The 22113-nt window shown below is 41.6% G+C and overlaps 2 protein-coding genes and 2 non-coding genes across 7 annotated transcripts; 1 reads left to right on the top strand and 3 right to left on the bottom strand.

The window, feature by feature from the left end:
- Positions 1–73: 73 nt before the first annotated feature.
- LOC113745683 (sperm-associated antigen 17-like) lies at positions 74–2411 on the bottom strand. The gene is made up of 8 exons (XM_027278290.1): positions 2302–2411; positions 2100–2164; positions 1637–1773; positions 1088–1266; positions 824–884; positions 543–687; positions 236–401; positions 74–145 (listed from the first exon to the last, which is right to left on the bottom strand). The coding sequence occupies exons 1-8, from the start codon at positions 2394–2396 to the stop codon at positions 136–138; spliced, it is 858 nt and encodes a 285-aa protein (XP_027134091.1). The 5' UTR covers positions 2397–2411; the 3' UTR covers positions 74–135.
- spag17 (sperm associated antigen 17) lies at positions 2382–18140 on the bottom strand. 4 transcript variants are annotated; one of them, XM_027278288.1, is made up of 44 exons: positions 17869–18140; positions 17043–17183; positions 16739–16798; positions 16519–16647; positions 16197–16365; positions 15830–16042; positions 15522–15700; positions 15219–15365; positions 14545–14617; positions 14313–14431; positions 13817–14017; positions 12720–12824; positions 12472–12622; positions 12126–12338; positions 11953–11990; positions 11714–11827; positions 11225–11379; positions 10965–11074; positions 10807–10880; positions 10058–10303; positions 9793–9907; positions 9445–9579; positions 9195–9305; positions 8860–9017; positions 8636–8744; positions 8149–8312; positions 7935–8046; positions 7678–7832; positions 7422–7566; positions 6874–7274; positions 6476–6661; positions 5970–6109; positions 5581–5711; positions 5311–5450; positions 5027–5215; positions 4602–4715; positions 4464–4515; positions 3954–4044; positions 3790–3840; positions 3475–3568; positions 3247–3358; positions 3008–3047; positions 2807–2900; positions 2382–2636 (listed from the first exon to the last, which is right to left on the bottom strand). In XM_027278288.1, exons 1-44 carry the CDS (start codon positions 17977–17979, stop codon positions 2397–2399), a joined length of 6027 nt encoding a protein of 2008 aa, XP_027134089.1. In that variant the 5' UTR covers positions 17980–18140; the 3' UTR covers positions 2382–2396. The 4 variants fall into 4 exon arrangements, with proteins under 4 accessions (XP_027134089.1, XP_027134088.1, XP_027134090.1 ...); XM_027278287.1 differs by having other exon boundaries at positions 10807–10877; positions 11714–11830; XM_027278289.1 differs by having other exon boundaries at positions 5317–5450; positions 11714–11830.
- trnag-gcc (transfer RNA glycine (anticodon GCC)) lies at positions 13609–13679 on the bottom strand. Its single transcript has one exon. It is a non-coding gene; the product is annotated as a tRNA-Gly (tRNA).
- Positions 14932–15003, top strand: trnam-cau (transfer RNA methionine (anticodon CAU)). Its single transcript has one exon. It is a non-coding gene; the product is annotated as a tRNA-Met (tRNA).
- Positions 18141–22113: the final 3973 nt, after the last annotated feature.

The raw sequence follows: 22113 nt of genomic DNA on the forward strand, positions 1-22113 counted from the left end.
CATAATCCACTTGCTACAATTATTTCAATGTTGATCAAGATTTTATTTGGAGCAAAGGAAAATATATTTTTAAAAAAACATCGAAATGTAAATTTAATGGAACAGAATGAGGAATGTGAGATGAAGACTTGACATTTAGGGTGCCCTGAAATGCACAAACAAAGACTGCTTCAGAATGTGACTCCTTTCCATCCAGTTGTGAAGTTTCTTTACCTTGTTAGTAAAAGATACTGACCCGTGCTTGCTGAAGGAGCGGTCAGGAGGGGTCGTATGTGGCACAGTGCGGTCTCGCTTTCCACACGGTAGGCTGGAGGACAGTTGACGGACCCTGGAGCCTTTCTTGTTGTGCGAACCTGTGCGGTCCTTGAGCCAAATGTCATATAACCTCTCAGGAAGGATGGGTGAAATTATTTAAGGACAAATATCACTCTGTGTGCATATTCACTTAGATTTGTTGAACTCTATTCTGGCACCAATGTCAGTGCTGTTAGTATTTCAAAAATCTCTACATGGCACCAATTTTCAGGGCTTTCAAAGGATATTAGCAGTAACGGGCACATAGAGGATGTCGGTCTCAGTGTGGATGATAATATCCTGGGAGATGTTCTTTTGCTCCACCTCTCCTGCTTGGACTGCGCTCATGGCAAACAGCTCAACACGCAGCTCAACGTGCAAACCTGCAGCCACCTAGACAGAATAAAATATGCATCTTTAGAAATATCAATTATATTTAACAAGCATGAATCCAATACAAGCAGGAAAAAGGGCATATTCAAATATTCACTTTTAACATTTAAATCATGCGATCCAGCTGGAAACTTACAGGCCCAGGATTGTAGATGACCCGGAGGCCTGTAGCAGGAGGAGGCTGTTTCACTTGGAACCTTGCAGAGAGACGGATCGAAACAAACCACAAATAGTTAGGTCAAAGTTTTCCCTTTGGACTTGAAGGTGACCCACAAATTGCCTGCACCTATCCACAACACTGCTTTTTTTCCCTGACATATTAAAGCACATTTGAAACCAGCTGGTTTGGAAGTCTTACATTCGGTCTGTAAATCTATTTATCAATAATCTGGTGTCTTACCTGCAGGTGTCCACACCCACGTTCTTCATCCTCACAGTAATGGCAGAGGAGGTGCCTTCCTGCAGTGTACCAAAGTCGACGCTGGATGGGAGGAGCTGGAATCCCCTCGCTATAACATTTGGGTCGGTCAAAGAAATGGTTCTACACTTCCTCCTCACTGGCTCTTCCACTGACAGGAACTAAAACAGGGGACACAGATGGGTGTGTGTGTGTAAATAGAGGTAATAGAAAAAGAGGTGTGTGTATAGTTTATGGAACAGGAACCTATATTTTTCAAAGACTGCATGAATACCAAGGGCAAAGTGGGTCACACCACTGATGATGGCCAGAAAAGGGAGAAGTCATTGAAATCCTTATGTTCTACCCCTAGATGTCACTTTAGAATAAAACACATCTTTAGTGCCTATAATGCATTACTAATAGGAGGATTTTTCTATGGTAACAGTGCTACTGGTCGGTTGCTCAATTGTGGAAGACATTTTAAACGTAGAAATATTTAAGGAATTAGAACTGAACTTTTCGCAAGCAATGACATACTACAGAGAGTACCTGCTGATTTGGTACACTGCAGGGCTTAGAGCTGAGGATTGAGGTTGGTAATCTGACTTTAGTCCGCCTGGGCTTTCCAGTCACATCCACCAGGACCGACTTACATCGGCCAGATGAACTCTCCTGGCTGCTTTCACCTGGTATGAAAAACAATGAAAAAAATAAAATAAAAATAATGTTCCTAAACATAACAGGAAAGTAGGGTTTTGTACCATGCCACCAAGAAATAGGACAGGTTTAACATACTTTCTTGCCTGGTGACATTTTAAATAGAATTCAGACTGTGCCCTCAAACTGTCCCTGCAAGATTCACTGTTGTTCCTGATTTATTATACCTTTCCCTAATCTAAGTGGTTTGAGGTCAGCACTGCCCTGCACTGCCATTTGACACATTAGCAGCGAGGTCACTCATTGGGGGAATTAGTTTTAATTTAAAAGAACAGAGGAAGGTTGGGGAACAAACCAGCAGCCTGCGGTGTGGGGTTGGTGGGTCTTTTTTCAAGCTTCCTGTCACTACCTGCTGTATGACTGAGAGCAAATACACAAGGAGAGGAAATATGAATGGAAATTAGACAATTTATGAAATAAATATGACAAATGTAGATGTTTTGTAATTCAGTTTTAAACAGCAGGAAAAATAGAGTTCATAACATCCTCTTTATTACCTTGCAGATTGAGAGGGCGTAGGGTTAAAGGGTCGTCCAGCTGGGGAACACAAATACAGTAGATTATACAGACTGCACGTTATTGTGTCTACCATCTACAGTTGCTTTAAAATGGACAATTTCAGCTCAATTAAGCCTCGGTTTCTCTGTGAGGGTTGCCAAAGGATAACCTTTAAGATGAGTTTCATGTCAGTAGCTCCTTGTAAATAATGACAGTATAATAATTTACTGTTCTCTTGTGGGACGTCTTTCAGGAAGGCCTCAGCCTTCTTGGTGATCGGAGGGAGAACAATGGAACGGCTCCTCATGTCTGGTGTTTGGTGCTGTAGCAGGTTCTGGGAAAATAAGCAAACAGTGCAGTGTCTCTTGTTGTTCACTGTTTATTTTTATGTAAAGTCAAAAAAAGGCGAATGAATGTGTGTTTAGACTTAAGGTGCTGACTCACAAAAAAATGTATTTAAATATATTATATACTATTTTATGCTGGAGTGAAAACATGCAGTACCTGGTGTGATGGAATATTTTCTGGGTGGAAAAAGGGAACAGTCTTCTTCTTCCTTAGAGCCTCCCTATAAGCCTGATCCTTACACATCTCTTGTCTGATGTACAAATGCACACAGAAATATAATTATACAATTTATAAAAAGAAATATGACAAATATAGATGCTTTGTGTTAAAAATAGTTTATAACATCCTCTTTATTACCTTGTAGATTGAGAGGGCGTTGGGTTTAAGGGTCGAGGAGCTGCAGAACACATATACGGTATATCATACAGTCTGAATGTTATTGTATCTGCGGTGACTGGTTTTCATGCACCTCGACAGTCGCTTTAAAATAAAGCTCAATTAAGCCTCGGTTTCTCTGTGAGGGTTCCCAAAGGAGAGTCGTAAAATGAGTTTCACGTCAGTAGCTCCTTGTAAATACTGACAGTATAATAACTTACTGCTCTCTTGTGGGGTGTCTTTCAGGATGCCGTCAGCACTGTCTGACTTGGGGATGGGAGGGACATCCATGGATCGACTCCTCATGTCTGCCGTTTGGTGCTCTAGCAGGTTCTGAGAAAAACAAGCAACATACTGTCTATTTTTCTATGTAAAGGTGAATAAATATGTTTTTAGACTTAAGGTGCCAACACACATGAAAACATATTTAAATAAATTATCTATAGTACCTGGTATAATGGAATATTTTCTAGGTGGAAATAAGGAACAATATTCTTCTTCCTCAGAGCCTCCCTGTAGGCCTGCTCCTCACACATCTCCTGTCTGATACACACATGCACGCAGAGAAAATTACTGAGGAGTTGATGGCTACTAGTGCAAATACAATGTATTTTGTAGCCATGGTAGTACCATAATTTCCCACTTTTGTCCATTAGCTGTCCTTCTTTCATGCATACTGCTTTAGTTTTGTTTGAAGTAATTCACCATCAAAGGAAGATCACAGCAGCAATAACAGGCTAAAAGCTATTTAGAAACATATTTACCTGTGTTGTGCAAGCCTTTCAGTCCATTTTGACTCCTTTCCACTAGTAAAACTGGAGAGGAAAGGACATTAACACAGTTTGAAACTTATTTAGATACGGACTTATGGAACTGTGACTGCAGAGTTATGGTGTCCATTCATACATGCCATTTTAATCCCTCTAACCTGTTACTAGTTACTGTGGCTGTGTCTTCTGAAGCATCCGACTGGCCAGTTGAGCCTCCAACTCCTCGGTTGTACAGACTGACTATGTCTTCTGTGGATCCGCACAGAAAGAATCAGAAGAAGTGAACATTTATTGTTGACCAAAACCACATCAGACATAACAACTTGACTTTATCTATTAAATATTTAACTTGAAACCTCCAGAAACTCTGTCATCTTCACTTTTAAACTAAACATTCATTTTATACATAGTTTTTAAATAATATTTTGACAAGTGACAATAAGTTATTCTAATTCAGCTCTCTAATGCACCATCGTTTCTTGGATTTGCTGATGAGTTTTCACTCATTACTGGAGTCTTGTGTTTTACTCACATTTTTTTTTTAAGTTTACCACTAACTGATTGAGAAAAAAATAAAGATAAAATAAATATATATGCTTAGTTATCTAAAAGTGAATAGAAAAGAAACCATAACTTCTATTTCAGCAGAGACCAGAGACGCCACCTACCTGAAGTCCTCTTGTCAAAGGTGTGACCAGCATCCTCTTCTTCGGCAAAGGACTTTAAAATACATGAATAATAATAGACATTAATATTTTATATGTGTGTGTGTGTGTGTGTGTGTGTGTGTGTGTGTGTGTGCTGACCAGGACCAGGTTGAGCAGATCACTGGCATGAACACTCTCCTCCTCAGTGCGTGGCTCTTTAATTTTCATCTCCTCCGATTGCTGCTCCCTTTTCATCAAAGTCTCGATATATTCCTGCAGTCAAAGCCACATTTCAACATTTTTCAGTGGAACTGTGCAAAAAAAAACATCCATCTCCAACACTCTCTGTTTTCTGTTACTCTCGAATATTTGGCACAATATGGACCATATTCTATTTTATTTTGAGAAATCTGATACCTGGCTCCACCACACCTGAAATCTTGTAAATGAGGTTTTGTTACGTCTCACTAAAGAAACTTATGTCTCCCTCGTCTACAGTGTAACACTAGACCCTAATACAATCATTTCAGCAAAACCTTGACTGATTGACATGTCAGCCACATGACCACAGACATTTGTTTTACCTTCAGTCGGGCATCTATAGTATTTTTAAGTAGCGTGGTGAATGGTCGGTGCTGGTACAGTTCCCTCACTTCCAGGACTTTAGGGCAGCTCCTGACAGGCTGACGCTGTGCTGCAGAACCACCCGACCGCTCGCTCAGAGTCAAACCTTGTGCCATGTCAGTACCTAATGGAGGACCTGGGGACTTCTCCTGGAACAAAAAGAGAAAGACAGAAGGAAGTTAAATGTCAGTTATTGGCCCTAAGTGTGTTGTTTGCCCATGTGTACATGAATAACTTGTGTTACCCGTACCTCTGTTCTGGGGAAGTCATGCCAGCTGCGGTTTCTGAGGTTGGGAGGGGTGATGTCAGGGTTCTGTTTCCCTAGCAACCACTGGGACCACACACTCTGGTGGCTGGGCTTCAGGATGGTGATGCCGAACTCATCTGAAACAGTCACATACACAAACTTCAAATTATTTTCTAGACAGATGTTGTAACTGAATCCGCCTCTCTAAGTTCTATTTTCTAAGTATAATGTTGCATCTTTTTTTTATATATATACTGAACAGGGCACCTTGTGTGTCCGGCAGAGGTTCCTTCAGCAGTGCTATGGTAGGGTCAGAGTACGCCTGGTAGAGCAGTTCCTCTACGGTTTGAGAACTCAGTAGTTCAGTACCTGAGCCATCCTCATGCACCATAAAGAGCCTGGAACACAAGATTTCAGATGGATCACAACAGCATAATGTTAATGTTAAGATATTGTCTCATTATTACAGAAATTGGCTTTTTTTGTATTCATACAGAGCAAATCTTTACATACAGTTACATTAGAAGAGAAAAAAATACAGATCAAAACAGTTTTCAGTTGGTTGTATTTTCTGTATTAAACAAACACTAATAAATACTGATGACTGCATGTCCTCAGAGTCATTTTTCATAGCTGATATATGGATATAGGCCCACCTGGGACAATGTTCTCTGTGTTTTACATTAATCCTGGACATTTCTCTGTCCTCCTCCTCGTCTGGCTCCTCCTCATCCTGTTTCAGTGTGCTGGGAGCAGGGCTATAGTTTAACACAGATAACTGCCCATCTTGCATCACCTGCAACACATACACAAAAGAATTTGTTAAAATGACTCGGTTTATCATAAGATTTCTCAACATCTCCCTGTGCTCTTGAATTAGTTATTTATGATGCTGCCTTTGGGTGAGAGGCAGGGTACACCCTTTACCTACGGCCAATTTAGAGTCACCAATTTACCTATTAAGTGCATGTTTTTGGACTGTGGGAGGAAGCCGGAGTAACCGGAGAAAACCCATGCAGACACGGGGAGAACATGCAAACTCTACACAGGCCCCAGCTGAGGTTTGAAACAGGAACTTTCTTGCTGTGAGGCGGTGCTAAAGCCACTCCACCGCCGTGCCGCCCACACACAAACCCATCTTCTTAAAATCCTCATAACTGACCTGGAAGTGGTTTCCATCGGCATCTGTAATGTCACAGGCCACTTCGCCTGTGTGACTCATGGTGTAACTTCCTGGCTGGTTTGCAGGAGTGCCACCCTTTGGACTGGGGGTTTCAAGTGGGTCAGACGAGTAGACGCATGTCCCATCACTCTGGATCTGCAGGAGCCCCGTGCTGAATGGGAACACCTTTAACGCAGAAGAATACACAAACAAACAAAACATACATGTAGGTAAATAAACAAATACGCAAACGTGTATTTGTCTAATATTCTGTGTACAAGAGTAACTTTGGTGCCATCTGCTGGACATAAAAAGACTGACACTGAAAACAACTCTCCCGAGATCCTGTCACGTAATGACTTTAAACATAAATGTAATATTTTCTGTAAACCACCCACCTGGTAGGCTCCTTGATTGTTCCCAGTGATGACAGTTCCATCGGCTAAAAAGGCGTGAGCCGTGTGTCGCTCTGGGTACATCACCACTGTGGCACAGCCTTCCTTCTCCACCAACACCACCCGCTCTTTAGTAGACACACTCCCCTTATCGCTCTCACATACACTCTTCTTACCGTTCTCGGCCCCAGACATGCTCTCCTCGCCATCCTCATACACACTACTTTCCCTTCCCTGTCCAGCAGCTTCCTCCTCCCTGCTGATCTCTTCTTCCTTGTCACAAGTATCCTGGATGTGCACGCTCTCATTAATGCTGTCCGCACAGCGTGTAACACACACACACTCAGTGCAGCCGCATACACATTCAGAAGTTGATCTAAGGGTCACACTCTCAGGCTTCTCCCCTGGAAATTTAACAGACACAAATCGACTTAATTTAAAAGATGAAGTTTGTGAGTGCGCGTACACTTGTGTGTTGTGTATACTGCCTATGGTTACATCAGGACAGGACCTGTCTTTACTACAGTGTGTATTCACTGTATGCTGGTCACCTGTGTGCTGCAGTATGTGCTGCAGTGTCTTTGGTGGTTTGTCTTGGTAGAGACTGGTGATCCTGGTTCCGTCTGCATGTTCAACACTTAGAGATCCGTCTGGGTTCTGGACAGAAACCACCAAATCCTCCCGGCTCAGCATCACCTGACACGACAACACATGCCAAGTTGAAGTGGTCACTCCCAGCAATGGGACCAAGAAACTTGAAGACAACTGGTGACCTGTGTACCATCAGGAGTAATACTGCACTCTTACCTCATGGGTAATGGGGTCTGTAGTCTTGAAGGCCAGTAGAGGTGTGGTGGGTATGTGTTTGTGTGTGGTACCCACAGTGTAGATGCGTGCTCCAGATGGGGTCGTAGTTAACCAACGCCCTCTCTGAGCATCTGCCTCCTTCTCTACGCTCAGCCCTATGTAGACACACACACATAAAACACAAAGTCTTTATTGTCCTCCCAGCATAGGGCTCATCGTGTTCATGAAACACTTTTACACATTCACTGGTGCTGCACCTTCCTTGTTGTCAGCTTCTTGAGAGGTGTTCTCTTCCTCAACCTCAGAGTCAGGAACCCACACTGGACCGGAGTCCTGGCTGAAACTGACTGAGCCATCTGCAAACAGAACCTGCAAGCACATGTGTGATCTTTGAGTAAGAAGTCTTGATTTCTCAGCTCTGTTTGGTACGTGTGTTGTCTCTTCATGAACATGTATGCAGAATATGTTCACCTCTGTGGACCCGTCTCTCATGTTACGGATCACAGCTCCATGGCTGGTGACAACACGGGACAGTTCTTTGGAGAGGAAAGGGTCCCGAAGCTGCCCCACAACTCCTCGACCATGAAGAGGAAAGCCCTGTTTCACCAACATACCCTGCTCCTCTGAGGACACTCCTGAACACACAAACAACGTAATAAATATTTAATGAATATCTATACACTATATATAGTCATAGTACTAGTAGTCCAGTAGTAGTAGGAATATTCTGTTGTTTTTGTAATCTTGCCAGTGTTTAAGCAGGTACATTGAGTGTGGCTCTGGGCTGATGTGACAGTTTCTGAGTTGTGTTGCTCTGCTGACGATGTACTGTAGTCATTCCAGGGATGCAATTTTAGTGGCTGGAGCTCTTTTTTTTGCTGTTTTGTAAAACCACACCTGTGAAGACACACACCTGAGCGAGTGTGTGTATACTTTGCCAAGAAAATACATCACCGACCTCGTGTATCCTCTCGCAGAAACTGCAGCAGCAGCCCGTTAGGTACAGACAGGTTGAGGCTGTTGAATGGACGCGATGGCGATGCTGACTGGCCTTCACACACTTTAGACTACACACAATCATAGACAAAAATGATAATGATGTACATATAGTGTGAGCAAATCAAGAACAATTCCTGTGTCTACACATGTATTCTTTCGTGCGTCAATGTGTGTATATTGAACCTGGGACTCTGGAGGTCTGGTGTAACTGGATGCGCTTTGTGTCTTGGAAGGTACTGAATCTAGGTCTGTCCCCTTTGAGCGGTGGGTAGAGGAGGAAAGAGGGATGGGGACAAGGGTGGAGGTCTCTGGGGTCGCTCCTTCTATTACCTGGGGACTTACTAGAACATCAACAAAGAAGAAAACGGTTAATACTGCCTACAGTGTAAAGAAATCTGAACCGTGTGTACTCCAAATATAATTAGAAGAATGTAACTACTTTTCAGTAAAGACTAACATTTGAATACATTAAAAAACTTCACAAAGGCTAATAATTGTATGTGGTTTGTGTGTAACACCTATGTGTTCTCCTGTGGGGCCGTAAAAGCTGTATGAAAGGTGGATTCCATTGTCTAACACCGCTGAGAGCGAGCCCTGCTTCACTCTTTTCATCATCACAGGCTCTGACACTGAAAAACACAGAAACGCTCACAGGTTAGCTCGCTTTGTTCAACAGTTTTATGCACTAAATTACATTAAAATTTTGCAAAGATGGATAAAACGAAATCTGAAATTACAGAATGAGCACTCGGGGCGCCACATCTTTACCTTTAACATCTTCTTTTATGCTGTTGCTCTCTTTGTCTTGCGGCTTAGGGGGAGGTTTTGCTGAAACGACTTGGTTGATGTGTGTGTAGAAATTATGCCCGTCCTTCTTCACAGCCACTTTCATCAGGCTGGAACCTAGAGGGGACACAGTACAAAATGTACAGGTGCATGTGAAAAAAGCACTCAAAGCACCTGCCTCCACCACTAGGTAACGGTGAGTAATAGCTGAGTATGTGGGAGAGCAGTTTTCTTCCCTGCATTGTAAACTGTAAACACATTTGTCGTGCTTTAGAAGCACGTGTAGACATGTGGAGCATTTTCCACAACCTCAACACTTTTTCTCAATACCTTCAACATAGCTGACAGTCTCCACAGTGATGTGTCCTCCATCTGATGGGAAAAGATACTGGACACGACCTGACACATGGATCAACTTTCCATCCATGCTGTAGCCTGTGAAAGCCTACACATCACACACACACACACACACACACACACACACACACACACACACACACACACACACACACACACACACACACACACAGTGTTTTGTTACTTGTAAGTATCATCTATGTTCTGCTGTTCATGTTCTAAAGTGCAGTGCCCTCACTTTGACGGGTTCCTCTGCCGGCTGCAGTTCTTCGTTTTCCTCCACAGGGGGTGTAACAGGCTCTCTGGGAGTTTTGGCTGAGCTGCGTGCTGTCGCCGCTTGGCTCTTCTTTCCATCAGACGAAGTTTTACTTTTCTTGTCTGTTGACTTTGCGTCCTCCTGCCGCTGTTTGCCTTTTGGTACGTTCTCTTTTAATTTCTTGGCCGCCTCCTCCTCCTTCAGTCGCTCCTGCTCCAATTTCCAGGCCTGTAACATCATGCACACAGTAACAAACACTGAATTCCCTATTGTAGATTTTTAATGTGTCCAAAGGGGTGTACTGTTCAGATTTCAGGCGGTTATTATTCACAAATAGGGATGCAATGGTTTGGAATACAGTCAAAAAAAAATCTTCTTCTATGGATTCCAGTACTGATTCAACTGAATCTACAAAATAGCATCGAATAACTAGTTTTAATTTTTTTTATAATACTTTTTTATGATCACAATTTCAACCTCATCTCATGAAAAGTATTCTGGCACCATTTTACTTAGGCACAAACCCTGTACTGTATGTTTTGGGTTATGGGTATGAGATTCTCTTAACAATATGCATGTCAATCTGCACAACTCTAAAAAGAGGTATAAAAAAGGCATCCGGTTTGTTTTAACCATCCCACCTGAAGTCTCCAAAGAGTCACTGCAAGACTGTTGAAAGGACAGAAAAAGAACTGGCTGTGAATGTGAATGTTGCATTGGCTGGTACTGACTTTGAGGGAATCTTTTCTGATGACTGGCTCCAGGGTGTCCTCCTCCTCTGCAGAATCTGTAGTCCTTTCATCTGCTCCAATAATAAAACAAATAGTGTATGTCTATGGCGGTAAGTACAGTCTCACTGCCAGAGCTTTATGTCGACAAGTGAAAGTACCTTTCGGAGAATCAGCAGGGCTGACATTTCTGACTTGCATTGCCTCTCTCTTTAATTCCTCCTCCTTTGTCCAATCAGAAATTGTGTCTGCCACATACTCCAGGTACTTCCTATCAAAAAGATAACAATGAAGTATTAAAGTCTAAGCTGTATAACAGTGATGATGGTGTTAACAGGAAGCTTTATCTGTTGGTTTCTTCATAGCAAAAAGAATATTACTATTCATTTCCTGTGAGAGGAAAAAAAACTTCCACTCTGACCTGAACTTGACATCAGTGTGAAGGGCTACATCCCAGAACTCCTTGCACTGGTGATAAGGGCTCATTGGATTGTGGCAGAAAATGTACAGGATTTTGTTATGACTTCCTCTGAAAGTGTCCAAGCAGCGATATTCTTCTGAAGCTAACTGGAGTACCTACACATAGAAATTACACAGATAAAAATGTAAATATACCAAATAATATTCTAATGTGTTTTATCACATTTAAAGTTTGCTTCAGTGTTGCTGCAGCCACAGACAAGTTTGTGTTGCTTGTTCAATAATTAAGCCCTACACTTAACTAACAAGTGCAAGTCTAATTTAATAGCTGTGGTGGTTTAGCTTTAATTAGGTTATCTTGGGCTTTAACACGATTAACATGTTTAGCAAGAAATATAAGGTAGGAAACACACGCACACAGCAGGTACTGGACAACTGTTACCCCACGCTGACACAGAAAACCCTGAAGGAAAAGGGAAAGACAGGTCACCTGTGGGAAGATAGAGGCATTGTGGTGTTCAGCGTAGTGCCAGTCAAACAGAGATCTCAGCCTACAACTCTGAATGTCAGACAACTCCAGCTGGGTGCACACTCTCCCACTTCTCTGCTGGAGACAAAACAACATGTGACATTACCCGGGAGGAAGATCTGAAGAGATGCACATTATTAATGTTATTACAGCATGCAAACAATGTGAGGAGCTACAGTATAAGAACATAAAAACAATACCTCTGTGTTAGCAGGGTCATCAGTGAGAAATGTCTGACCTGTAGTTGAAATAATATAATAATAACATGAGGTATGGCACTAAAATACACAGTTAAAAGATTAAGTTTCTTCAAAAGTTGTACCTTTTAATATACTGTATGTAAGCCAATATCATAACATGCATAGTAACAGACCTTTAGTCCGTCGGTTATTAAGCTGCATTTTAGCATAGGATGCTGGGTTGTCCCAGGGGATTATTGTGGGTGTCTGCTGCTGTGCTGGTTCAAGTCTTCCCAGAGCTTCCTGAGCATTCAATAGTACACCCTTTTGGTCCAGCCTGGTCAGTGGCATACTCTCAAAGACACTCTGATGAAACAAACGCTCCACCTCCAGCCATGGCACAACATCTGTAAGATGATTATAACATGAAAATATCATTTTGAAGCGCATGAATCAAGTGTTTCCTAAGAAACAGACCGACTATTTCTATCAATACAAAAAAGTTGTCAAAATGCTGAGCCGTTTTTCGTGGTTTCTGACCGCCTGTGCAGAAGTGTTGTAGCTGCTGTTTGATTGACATCCAGCGCAAGTTGTTGTCTCTCTGCTGAGCTGCAGAGTGAATCAACTCCCACACTGGAGACAGCCTCATCATGGACAACTCCACCTCCAATGGATCAAAACCCTCAACTGCCTAAGAGGAACACATACAGACACACACACAGTATATAAACAGATAGATTCCATGTGGGTAATAAAAACAAGTCAGTTATACAAAGAAATCTACTTGCATGGACATCCCTCAAGCGCAGTGCCCTCTCATCGTGGTGCCTGATAACCAGAGGCTGCTCAGACTTCTTCTGAGTCTCCTCTGCTCCAAAAGTCTCAGCTAGTCTCTAAAACAGAACACAGAAGAGAATACAGCAGAGACAAATGAATGAATGATATTATTCTGTCCAGTGTATCTGTGGAGTCACAGCCCTCCATAAGTTTTACAATTCCTTAAAGTGCAAAATTCACACACAGTATACCTGGCTTTAGAGACCAGACACCGAAAAATATACAAGAGCTCTCTGACCTCTGTTGACTGAGTCAGAGAAACCAATGTTCCCTTCAAGATGATGGCTGGTTTACTCACATCTAAAGTCATTTATTTTATTTTTTTGTAGAACTTTGCTGTGCAATATGCACCAATTCTCCTGTGATTATAGCACCATCTGCTGGACATACGTTGGATGTATTACATGTATGCATCGTTTCAGTTTGTTATGGGTCTTTTAGACAGTAATTTTAGTACAAATATTTGTGTTTAGTGACCCCAACTTCAAAACTATTAATCTAACTATTAATCTATAAGTTCTTTACTAACAACTTATCAGAAAGTAAAAACAGGAGAAGACAGAGGAGACGGTTTCCTCCCACATGCTTCCTCTCTGCTCAAGGAAGCAAGTGTGTCACCCTCCCCCACCACAGCACGTCCTGAACCCACCCTCCTCTGTGTGCGCTGCAGCGACAGCGCTCTCAACGCGACACTGGAGCTCATGGAGATCGGCTTTTGTGCTTCAAGCAACTGCGACTGGCATCAGATGGTATCAGAAATACTGTACAAGCCCCTTACGTCCTCTCTGAGCTCCACAGACCCCTCCCGCTTAAAAGAACAGGGGAAAAAAAAGAGTGTGCTGCATTGGCCGGGAATCGAACCCGGGCCTCCCGCGTGGCAGGCGAGAATTCTACCACTGAACCACCAATGCTGCTCGTAGACCACTATGTGACATCACAATTTTTGAGATACAGTAGATATTACAGTTCTGGTGGCTATTACAGACATAGCACACATTAGACCGCACATTTCTCAAGGTGTGTGTGTCTTGCTGCATGGCCGTTTTACCTTCTTGTCCTCTTCATTCTGGGCTGTAGTCAGCAGGCTGGTTAACATGTGGCTTCTCTCCTCTTTTGTGTGTACAAGAGGCAGGAAGCTTTGGAGCATGAAGCTGACCAGCTCATGGTCTAACCCGGGACCACTGTGAGGTTTGGGTTCCTCAGACACATGGGATGGGGCTAATGAAGACTGCTCTGTTGAAATCACCACCTAAACACACAAATATAGAAATATGGGCACAGCAACAGCAAAGAAAAGGATATACTACATACGTTTTTAAGTCAAATTTCACCCATTAGTCACCCCAGAGTGTAAACTGTACAAAGTTTTAGTGTGTCCCTTAATCGAAGGTTTTTATTATATCAGTCTTAAAAACACTTATCTGCTAACTACATTTCCCACAAATCACTGATGTCACACACAGATAACAAGGGACCTATTTCAAACCTTCAAAATCTTTTTGGGATACACATGGATGAATCATAATGCACACACACACACAGACCTGTTCCAGCATACAGTGCAAAATTAGAGGCACAGAGCAGGCTTCAGGGGGAACCAGGTCAAGTAGGTTGCTATAGTAACGCATGTCCACGTCTGGAGAGAGAGGAAGTTCTTCAGTCTCTGTATGTAAAGAAGAGAGGACAGAGAGGAGAGAAGGTTAGTCTGAGTTTTTAAATTCACATTTAATTAACACACACAGCGATATATGAAAGAGAGGACTGAGAATGTTTCACCTTGTGGTGGGTTTTCCTCACGCACCAACTTCTTCTTGGAGTGTGGAGTCATGGGGAGAGGAGTCGGCAAAACCTGGCACATGAAAAACACAGAAAACAACTCTAAACTGTTCACTGGTTTACTTTGGTGTTCACATATACTGTAGGTCAGCTCATGATGTTCCATGTTGTATGAAAATGAAGGTTATAATGAAGAACATCAGGACAGACAGAATCTGAACACATTAATGTCTTCCTGATTTGATTTCACACAAACAGTGCCGCCACTGTCCAAAGAAAATGAACTAAAATGAGGGTTGCAGTGTCAATGCTGCTACCTACAGCAGTGGATAATGTGCTTGCCTGCTCAGCTATGAAAGGCATGTTTGAGTCAGCATTGGCTCGTGGAGCAGAGTGGCGCAGCGGAAGCGTGCTGGGCCCATAACCCAGAGGTCGATGGATCGAAACCATCCTCTGCTAAAGCAGTGTTTTTACAAGGAAACTGAATATCTTTGTGTTTGGGACTACTGCTCTGACAAATTAAAGCACTTACAGATGTCAGAAGCATCTCCTTTTTGCTGATGTTTGAACAAAACAAGACAGTTCATTTAGAAAACAACCAGTGGATTAATCAGTCATAAAAATAATAATTAGTTGCAGCCGTATTGTGGTGTTGCATGTGAGTAAATGTGTACCTCTGCAGGCTGTGGATCCAACTCAACAACAGTGGCTACACTAATGAGTCTCATGTTGTTCCGGTAGTGTTCATGTTGCCTGCGCCAGTCCAGACAGTCATAAACGAGACTGACCACACCTTCAAAGATTTGGATTCCCATCTTCAGCTGGAGACACATGCACACACAGATTAGGATTTAAACTCGAGTCACAGGCGAGGTGAAAGTGAATGAGTAGCAAACATAAAGCAGAGACAGAGAGGAAGGCAGACAGTAGAGGAGCTTGAGAACGACTAAACAGGAAATCAGTCAGGAACAACTCACCTCAACCTCTGGTTCCTGTGTGTGAAAGGGAGCCGAGAGATCTGGGACAGTGTAGTTGAGCTGAGCAACATCATGGAGCTTGGACTCCAGTGGCCCGCTGTCCAGAACTGATCTCAGACCTGACCAGAATAGATCCAACTTCCTGGCCTGTGCAGCCAGCTCTACACCACCATGATCATCTTACATATAACATACAATAAATATGAAAATATGAAAGTTTGAAATCCATGAAAAATTTATTATAGCTCTAGAGTGCATTATTAAACCTGTAAAAGAGTCATGAATACTGTATACTGAAGGCTCTTTACCTGCATCCAAAACTGGAGACGCTCTCAGACTCTGCTCACTGCCCTCACTAGTATGTTGTTCCTGTTGCCCCTCAGAAGTTTGTGCGGGCTCCGAACACAATTTGATGACACTGGCTACGTGTACACCTATGGCATCAAGCTCCGCAACCAAGTGAGGCTGGTGGAAACCCAGGACCAGGATGTAGTGTTGAGGACCATCCTCTGGTTCATCATCTATGCACACACATGACATGATAATCCATTATCGTGTCTAACTTCTGTTTCTTGTACACAAGCACATACACACCACCGCACATAGATGTCTTGTGCTTATTATCTCAATACTGTAGCCTTTTGAAATCCATAATCTACACACAGTTGGTTTTACCTATGAACTCTGGTGGCTCAACATCATCTCTGCGTTTCAGCTTGGTCTTCTTCTCCTTGGAATTTCCCACAGGTGAGGGCGGACTCTTCCCCTTTTTGTCAGGTCCCTTGGCCCCTCCTTTGTCTTTGCCGGAAGCAGGAGGACCTGCCTTTGTCTTTACCTCCTCAGTCTTAAGAAGATATGGAGAGAAATTATACAAAAATCCTTGAAAGAAAAAAAAACATTAACTTTTCTCCTCTACTCAACTCTTCAATGCTAAAATTGTCATGCTTGTAAGAATAATGATCAACACGCAGAATCGCATATATGAGGAAACACTCACCTGCTCGGCTTCCCTCCTCTGCTGATCGTTGGCTTTGATCTGCAGCAGTTGGAACTTTAGTATTTTTGCCATCAGGTCACAGGGAATCTCCTCTCCTGCATCCAGCAGCACTTTAGCAGGCTCTGTAACCTACACGGGACACAAACACAGAAGAGAGGCACAACATATTAGAAACACTCATACTCTAATGTAGTTCATAATTTACTTATCTGAAACGCACCTCGTAGAACAGGGGAACCTCATCAGGTTTTTTTGCTTTGGGATTTCCTAGTTCGTGGATCTGTAATAAACACGGAGAAACATTTGACAAAACACAAAATATTAGAGTGGACTGACACCATTTTGTTAGCACATTAAGTAGATCCTTAAAGCATGTCTAAGAGCATGAAAATACTAAGATTTAAGACTACGTTTGTTTCCAGTTTGTTTAGTTTAAGTACTGCAGTGACACAGAAAAAATATCAAATGACAATAAAAGCTGTACAAAAAAAAATACAGGATAGACTATTAATAGACTTGAACACCTTAGCAAGAGAGCTGTCCCAGGTCAACCAGCTGAAAAGCTTGCGCAGTGGTTGTTGTGCGGCCAAAGCCAAAGCACGGATCAGTTCTTCATCTTCTGGACTTCTTCCAACCACAAAAGACACACAGGCCCGCCACGACTCCTGGAAAGGAAATTAAAACAACAGGAGAATACAGCATCCAAGTGGACGAACACACTCATTTCACATCATGCCCCGCCCTATTTCCTTTACAGTTAATTGACAGGTGAATTTACGCGGACGACGCAAACACTTCAGGGACGCCGTACGTCACATGGAGAAAAGTTAAACGTTACCCGCAGAAACACGGTTAAAATGTTGCAGTGTGGGCAAGTTACCAGTAAAAAAAAGTAGAAAATATCTTCGGTAAAATTTAGTAAGTTTTAATGAAGAGAAGTGCGTTAAGATAATTTCAATAACAAATAACTGCGACTTCCTGTTTGTACGTCTGCCCTTCAAAACAAAAGCTCAAAGGTTTATCGTTAATAGTGTTTTACGTGTGTAGTTATGGTGACAAATGCCGCAGAAAGTATATTTGGCGATAGATTTTCTTTTAAATTACACGTGACTTTGTTAAAAAATGTCTGAAATCGTATGAACAGTTTGGAGGAGGACAACTCATTTTAAATCCTTCAACCTGATATGAAGAATAAAAAAATCTCGTGGGCGCGCACCGCAGCTAGCTAAAACTTTAACCTGTAAAAGTTACCATTACTACCATTTGTAGACAGTTACTAAAGAGTTTCACCTTGTGTGATAAAAACAGAAATGTTTTGAACCAAAGTAAGTGCTCAGTGAGATAACAAACCTCTTCAAACTCTGCTCTGGTGAGACCAGCCTCCCAGTTCTTGTTGCCACCTGCGGCGCCAGCAGCACTGGACTTTTTGGCTGAGCCCTTTTTAGCTGCCTTTGGTGGCATTTCCGCTCAGTGTCGATTATCTATATTATGAAATAGTAATGAAAATGAAAACAGTCTCAAACGTAACTAATTAATAATCTAATTAGCTGAAAACTACAGGTTAATCGTGACTTTGCCCGCCAGCGTCGCCTGGTGCTTGTGTTGCCCCTGGCAACCGCGAGGACACCGGTGCTGTGAATGACTCTTCCTGTAAACCTTCAGAACAAAAGCACGATGGCGCACTCATTTCTATTACAATATATTTAACTAAAGTAATAAAAATTACAAAAACTAAAAGGCCAAATACACAGTATTTATCTGTAGCAAAGCTATTTCACATTTCTGGCACCGAATAACCTTTATTAACCACTAAAATATCCGCGGTTTATGTGTGCAACTGTTGTCAAATATTGTTGTCATTCATCTTATCCACTAGATGGCAGTAGAATCTCTGGGCTGTGAGACTCCCAGACCTCCTGAGCCAAAACATTGACCTGATTGATCATTATTGTCTATCATTATTATTGTCCATCATTATAATAGTAGTTGCACTTCATAGTGCAGCAATTCCACAAGCCACCTGGCATCCAAACATTAACCAAAGAATACATACACACACATACACAAACTCCACTTTAAACATTTAATGTCAGTGGTTATAATCAATAATTCTGCATGGTCCAGTTACTCAATGAAGCCCTTAAGCCATAAAACTATGTCTGACATTACAAAAGGCAGCTGGTTTGATTTCAGTGCCAGAATGAGTGAACAAAATGAGACAGGGCATCCTAAGAATGGCAGTCTGGAACACACACACTTGAGAGTCATTTCATCTAATAAATGATGAAACCATTGTTCCACCAGATGAGCCAAGTAACAAGATAGAGGTTAAATAATAGCAACACCAGTAAGAAGAGTGTCTAATTTTACTTTGATGTGTGAATCTTGAGTGGAATATAAATCTGTTTTGAATGATATCTAATAAATGCAGGAAATATAGCACAGAAGATTTAACCTTGGCCAGGGTTTATAAAAAAAAATGAGATTTTAAATGCTAATTAGGTTAATACTGAGGTGGAATAAATATCAAGATATTGTATAAATGAATGACAATGAAGAGCAAAGTGTGAAAGGGGTCGTGGCCACTTCACTAATCCTACACACTCTCAGGCAACAATTAAATGAGCTGCAAAACATCTTAATAATGATAATTTATACTGTTTTTGTGTGGTCTGCGTTTAGAATTCAGTTTTTGTGAGCTGCTGCAGTGGAATAAACATGTTGTTGTTGTTGTTGCAAGTTGTTCATCTATGTAAATAAAACAATCCTGTTATATTCGTGTCCTGTTTGTCCTCAGTTTGTCATATAATTATCATAAAATCTCCTACAGGGTGTTATCATGCTTTTCAGGAGAAGACTATTTCAAGACATGAGATTTTTACTGGAAAAAAGTGAGTAAGAAAAACATGGTCAATGATGCTAAAGCATTTCCTGTTTTACAAGATTGACGGCAGAGATTCACTTTTAACCGTTCCCTAGAGTCAAACTGTCTGTTTCTTTTATATTTTCCTCAAGGATCTATCTTGGCACATACTTCAATCTTGATAACATTAATTCCCTTTGCAGGAGAGAAGTTGGACTGTGCACCGCTGTACAGTCTTAATGAAGTCTATTTGAGCTACATAAGATGCACCATTTAAAAAGTAATCAATTAGAAAGTACATACACTGGACCTCTGTTAACAATGACTTAATGGCACAGAATTAATGGATTGCATGTTGCTTCATTCATATGCATAATATGAAGAATTTCATTCAGCACATCTCTGCATCAAATAAGTTAATAAAATAAGGGTTTCGCCCAGGGTGCAAATGTGGCCAGGACCGGCGCTGGGACCATTGTCATGAAGGTGATTAAACCCAGGCCTACTTCTAGCAGCTCCCTATAAAAGGTTAAAAGTGAAACAACGCCCACTTGTCAGATGCCACAGAAATCCATGCTTGAAGCCAGTAGTAGCATTAGTTATAGAGGCTCCAAACCTTGTCCTACGAAGGTCACACACCGGCCAGATAAACATTGTAGTGGCACTTAAATAACACTCTGTCCACACTGCTGCAAATAGCATAGCAACATCTCAAAATATCCAGATTTTTTTAGGAATACACTGCTGTCAGACATGTGCATCATGTGTCTGTTTGGCCTATTTCATTTCATTGAATAGCAAGCGTAATAATTTATTTTAGAACTTTATCCAGTTTCTACTTAGTTACTCAAAATAATGTGTCTTAGATAAGTTCATATAATAAATACACCAGAGACAAATCATACCCGCCCAAATCATAAAATAAGACACCAAGTTCTGGAGGAAGGCACTGCATGTACTTTACACAGTGTTACGCCCAGGACCTTAAGGTATCTGACCACATGCAGCAATTAATTTTAAATCATACGCTCATAAATGCTGTATTTAGACGATGGGGAGTCAGACTTCCTTCAAGTTAATCAACAGTTCATAAAACATCGTCTTGAGTGCTGAAGTAACTGTTAAGAGGCTGTACGGAAAAATGTATTTTATGTAAACGCATTTTATGTGAGACATTTGTCAGTTTTTTAATCCCTCTACTGTGTTCTAAGCACTAAACACTAAACATTAAGGATGATCTAATGTAAGCATAACTCTGATAGAATAACGCAATATCCTACATTTCCCTTGTGTCCCTGTGTTGGTTTAAATTTAATACTTGATGACTACAGTGAGTATAGTGAACTATGGGCGCTGTCCCTGTGTTTAACTCATGTCACAGTGCCCTCGCAGATAAGGTGTTCAAGTGCTACTTGGCAATGCAAAGTATATTTAAAATTCCCCTCACCGACATCGCATCTCGGCAGTTCCAATAGCAGCTCCAGGCCAGTGTTTGAACGATTTGAATTTCAATACCCACAAATCATATGATATAACGTCAGTAAAGAGCAAACAGCGAGCTCATGTTTACCATGCAGGATACTGGTTCCAACTTTCTCTGGAACCGGTGTGTCACAGTGGCTCAGGAACACTTTAAAGTGATCATACCTGACAGAAAATGATGTTTGTGCAAATTAAGTAAGTTTGTGTCCAATGTCCAATCTTTCTTTTTGGTGTGAGAATATCTACTGCAAAAAGGAAATAGAAAGAGTAAACAAGAATCTATTGCTATGTCTATTTATATCCATTGTGCTTATAGATAGATAGATAGATAGATAGATAGATAGATAGATAGATAGATAGATAGATAGATAGATAGATAGATAGATAGATAGATAGATAGATAGATATACATACTATGGTAGATATATATCCTATTAAAAAGGTAGATGCACAAAAACAACCAAAATAATGATGATGCAAAGCAAAAAAAAAAAGCATTGTTTACACAGATTATAAACAAACTGTCAGATAAACATGCGTGGATCACAAAATAACCCTAGTCCCAGTGTGACATGCATGTACCCTTATCCAAGCTGATCAGATTTCCATCTTCTCAGAATAAGGTTGTTCTCTGGGTCAGGAGGAAATATGGACTCAAGCCCAGTTCAGAGTTGGGAACATACAGCTCTATCCAGTGACCTAGACACCCCGTAGGGATGGAGACGGGCCCTAAAGGTGGTAAACATCTGTAGGCTGTCAAGGCTACAGTATGTGCTGTGTAGGCAGTGGGGCTGTGCATTCAGTCTGATCAGTGTGATTGAATCTGCAGCTGTGGCAGGGAAGGACTCATTTGACAACATGGTAGTGTCACTGAAACCTGTGCCGATTGAGATAAATCATGTCGACACTGAGAATCTCAAGTACCCCCAGTGGATTCATGAGCTTCAGTGAATGAGCTGCCAAGATCGTACAGTGCAGCTCAGATTTGTTTGGTTGCAGCAACGTAAAAAGGCCGCCAGTACTTTTCCATGAGGCTAGAGATGGGATGAATTATGTTGGTGTGTGCCTCAGTACAAGCAGCCTTTGCCTTTCTTTGGTCATAGAACATAAACCAAGGATGTACTATATCCTAAATGTCACAATTTAAAAAGGGACTCGAAAACAAGGGACTATTTCTTGACTGGTGAGCTTTCTGGAGCTAGTTGCCACACAGTGACAAGATTTCTGGAAGTCGCTGATCCCAGCTGAGA

Source organism: Larimichthys crocea, chromosome III, assembly GCF_000972845.2.
Source record: "Larimichthys crocea isolate SSNF chromosome III, L_crocea_2.0, whole genome shotgun sequence".
NCBI classification, from domain to species: domain Eukaryota; kingdom Metazoa; phylum Chordata; class Actinopteri; family Sciaenidae; genus Larimichthys; species Larimichthys crocea.

Bases quoted from the DNA above. Each gene is read 5' to 3' on its own strand.
- LOC113745683 (XM_027278290.1), bottom strand. From the start codon at position 2,396: ATGGTAGACACAATAACGTGCAGTCTGTATAATCTACTGTATTTGTGT. The intron at 1,774-2,099 runs GTTTGTTCCCCA...TTTTCATACCAG, and splicing joins CCCCACACCGCAGGCTGCTG to GTGAAAGCAGCCAGGAGAGT. The intron at 1,267-1,636 runs GTACTCTCTGTA...CCCCTGTTTTAG, and splicing joins GCAGTGTACCAAATCAGCAG to TTCCTGTCAGTGGAAGAGCC.
- spag17 (XM_027278285.1), bottom strand. From the start codon at position 17,979: ATGCCACCAAAGGCAGCTAAAAAGGGCTCAGCCAAAAAGTCCAGTGCT. The intron at 9,306-9,444 runs GTAAAGATGTGG...TGTGTTTTTCAG, and splicing joins CATAAAAGAAGATGTTAAAG to TGTCAGAGCCTGTGATGATG. The intron at 5,216-5,310 runs GTAACACAAGTT...TTTTTGTTCCAG, and splicing joins TCCCCAGAACAGAGGTACGG to GAGAAGTCCCCAGGTCCTCC.